General features: G+C 38.4%; 1 protein-coding gene across 1 annotated transcript; it reads right to left on the bottom strand.

Moving 5' to 3' along the window:
- Nucleotides 1–293: 293 nt before the first annotated feature.
- LOC131056744 (phospholipase A1-Igamma2, chloroplastic-like) lies at nucleotides 294–1,706 on the bottom strand. Its single transcript, XM_057991005.2, has one exon. It carries the CDS (start codon nucleotides 1,704–1,706, stop codon nucleotides 294–296), a length of 1,413 nt encoding a protein of 470 aa, XP_057846988.2.
- Between the last annotated feature and the right edge of the window lie 930 nt (nucleotides 1,707–2,636).

Below are 2,636 nucleotides of genomic sequence, written 5' to 3' on the forward strand. Positions count from 1 at the left end.
TGATTATTTAAAGATATGAAATAAAATTGAATATATATAATGCCACTAGTTCCACCAAAAAATTTTTAGCAGCGAAAATGATTTAAGTAGCGAGATGAGATCAGACCTTAGTTTTGAAAGCATCCAACTTGAATAGGTCCTCTACAACTTATAACTAATCTACTTCCAGGCCATATCATTTAGCTTACATACACAACCAGAAGCATTTCAATATAGACATTTACATTTATATAGTGGAGTTTTACACTCGAAAAAAAATAACGCACCCAAAGAATTTCTAACCGTAGTACATTCTATAAGACTTTTAGGAAGGAGCGAGAATTTGATGAGTTATAAACTGGGAGTGAATTGGAATTACTGGGGCGCATATAGAGGAGACGAGGAGTTAGGGGAACAGGAGTGGGAGTCGTAGGAGAGTATACCAATAACCCGTCTATCCGCTTTACAATCTCTTTATTCCTCTTTACCCACCACATAGAAGGGATTTGAAGCTTTTCAATAAGCAAGTCGGAGTACTTGTTCACCAAAGCTGGATCTCTTCCAGATGGTTTGAAAGGCAGCTTGTTATTTCCTTGAAACCCATCAAGCAAGTGGAGATAAACCTCTAAATTGTGGAAACTGGCTGGATTATACGATTTCTTCAGCACTGGAGAGCTGCTACTGTCCAAAGTAATGGGGACTCCCACATGAACATATGTCCAGGGAAGCCAATGCAGGAATCTGGTAAGCCATCCCATGTTCTCGTTGAGAAAAACTCCAGGAACTTTGGGAACGACGTCCCATGTATTTACCAAGCGCAAAACTTTAACGCCGATCTCCTGCAAATGTTGGGAAAAAGCTAGGTTTCCTACACGTGGAGAAGCGAAGGCAAAAACTGTGACAGGGATTGATTTCCTATCATTTTCTTTCATGATAATCTGTTTGATATCATATGCACTTAGAGTTGCTAAAGCAGCACCCAAACTATGTCCAGTGAAAGTTATGCTCATATCTTCTTCATCTTTGTACTCATTCAATAACCTTGTTATTTCGCTCACCACAATATCTCTTGCACTATGTCTGGATCTCACAGAGTCTCCATATACAGAGTTATAACAGCTCAGAAATCCCTTCTCTATTTGAACACCTGGTTTGAAAGTTGTTTGTATGTCGGGACACTGTGTACTCTGAGATAAGGTACCAGGGACTAATATATCCTTCATATTTTGCATCCATTCTTGAGGTGTTTCAGTTCCCCTCCAAGCAACAACTATATCCCGTCTTCCCAATTTCTTTATCTCCTTTGGAACTGTGCAAACAGCAATATATCCCATCCAAGAACCACTATAATCGGATTTCGGCTTGAAAAACGACTTTAACACAGCTGTATTGGCGTAAATATATCTGGTTACCTGATAACCACGCCCAATTCTGAGCAATTCCAATCTACGGCCCAACGAACTTTTGCTGCGCTTAGAATTTCCATAGTATTTTGAAGAATAAGTGTTGTCAAACGAATCATAGCACTGTTGTGCAAAATCACCATACCTGAGTATCTCTGCTTTGAGAAGTGGGTTAATGGGGTCAAGCATGCCATTCCAATCATCAGCACCCTGAATAGATCTCCAAATATCTCCAACCTTGGCATGGCTTATGTGCTTTCCATCTCCTTTCACTTGCTCTGTTGCTAGATGCCCACCGCCGATGATTAATCGAGATATTGCCATAGAATTTCTATGAAACCTATAATTTACTCAAAGAGAATGAAATTTATGCTCAGACCTTTGCGATATGAAATAAAAATGAAGTTTATGCTCAGACCTTTGCAATAGCAAACAGAAATGAAATTTATGCTCAGACCTTTGTCCGTTCGGTATTTACAGTTTCTAATGATTGCCGAATGATAGAAATACAATACAGAGTAACGGATATATAGTAATAATAATATGTCAGTCCACCCTACCATTCCAAACGACCATTCTTGAAGACAGTCTTCAAAGTGCGGCCCCCTTAGTCTTAACAGCCAGGTACCATTCCAAACGACCATTCTTGAAGACAGTCTTCAAAGTGCGGCCCCCTTAGTCTTAACAGCCAGGATTGTCAATTGCACAGAGTCAAACGTGTGGCTATTCATGCAAGACTAGCGTACACGTTTTAGTTTACTACACTCTTAAAATAGTAGAGAGCGAAAATGTCAAATACTATAACGCAAAGCCAACGGATTAAAACATTTTTCTGGTGTGAAAACAATAACGAATTGACATTATATTATCTCTCATTTCAAAGAACAATCAACCTGGATTTATATTTTTAGCGATGAAGGGTAGACATTTTGTCTGAAAATTAAATAAAAGCAAAACATTGTAGAATTCAATCACATCTTTACTGTTCGATTTAAAACTTTACAGATGAAAATGTAATCCTATCAATAGGAGGAGGAGGATCATAGGGTGATTGCTGCATCCATGATAATATCGTTTTGGGCTTTCTCTTTTACTTGATTCAACAATGTGAGTTTTAATTAGGAGCTCAATAATATACACCACAATCATGTTGGGAAATTGACAATGTGTTAAGGGAGACTAGCTATGATGTTCATGGCGAGGATAATTGTGTGAACCATACCTAGAATGAATAGTATGGAGACAACAATCATG

This window comes from Cryptomeria japonica, chromosome 9 (genome assembly GCF_030272615.1).
Source record: "Cryptomeria japonica chromosome 9, Sugi_1.0, whole genome shotgun sequence".
NCBI lineage: Eukaryota > Viridiplantae > Streptophyta > Pinopsida > Cupressales > Cupressaceae > Cryptomeria > Cryptomeria japonica.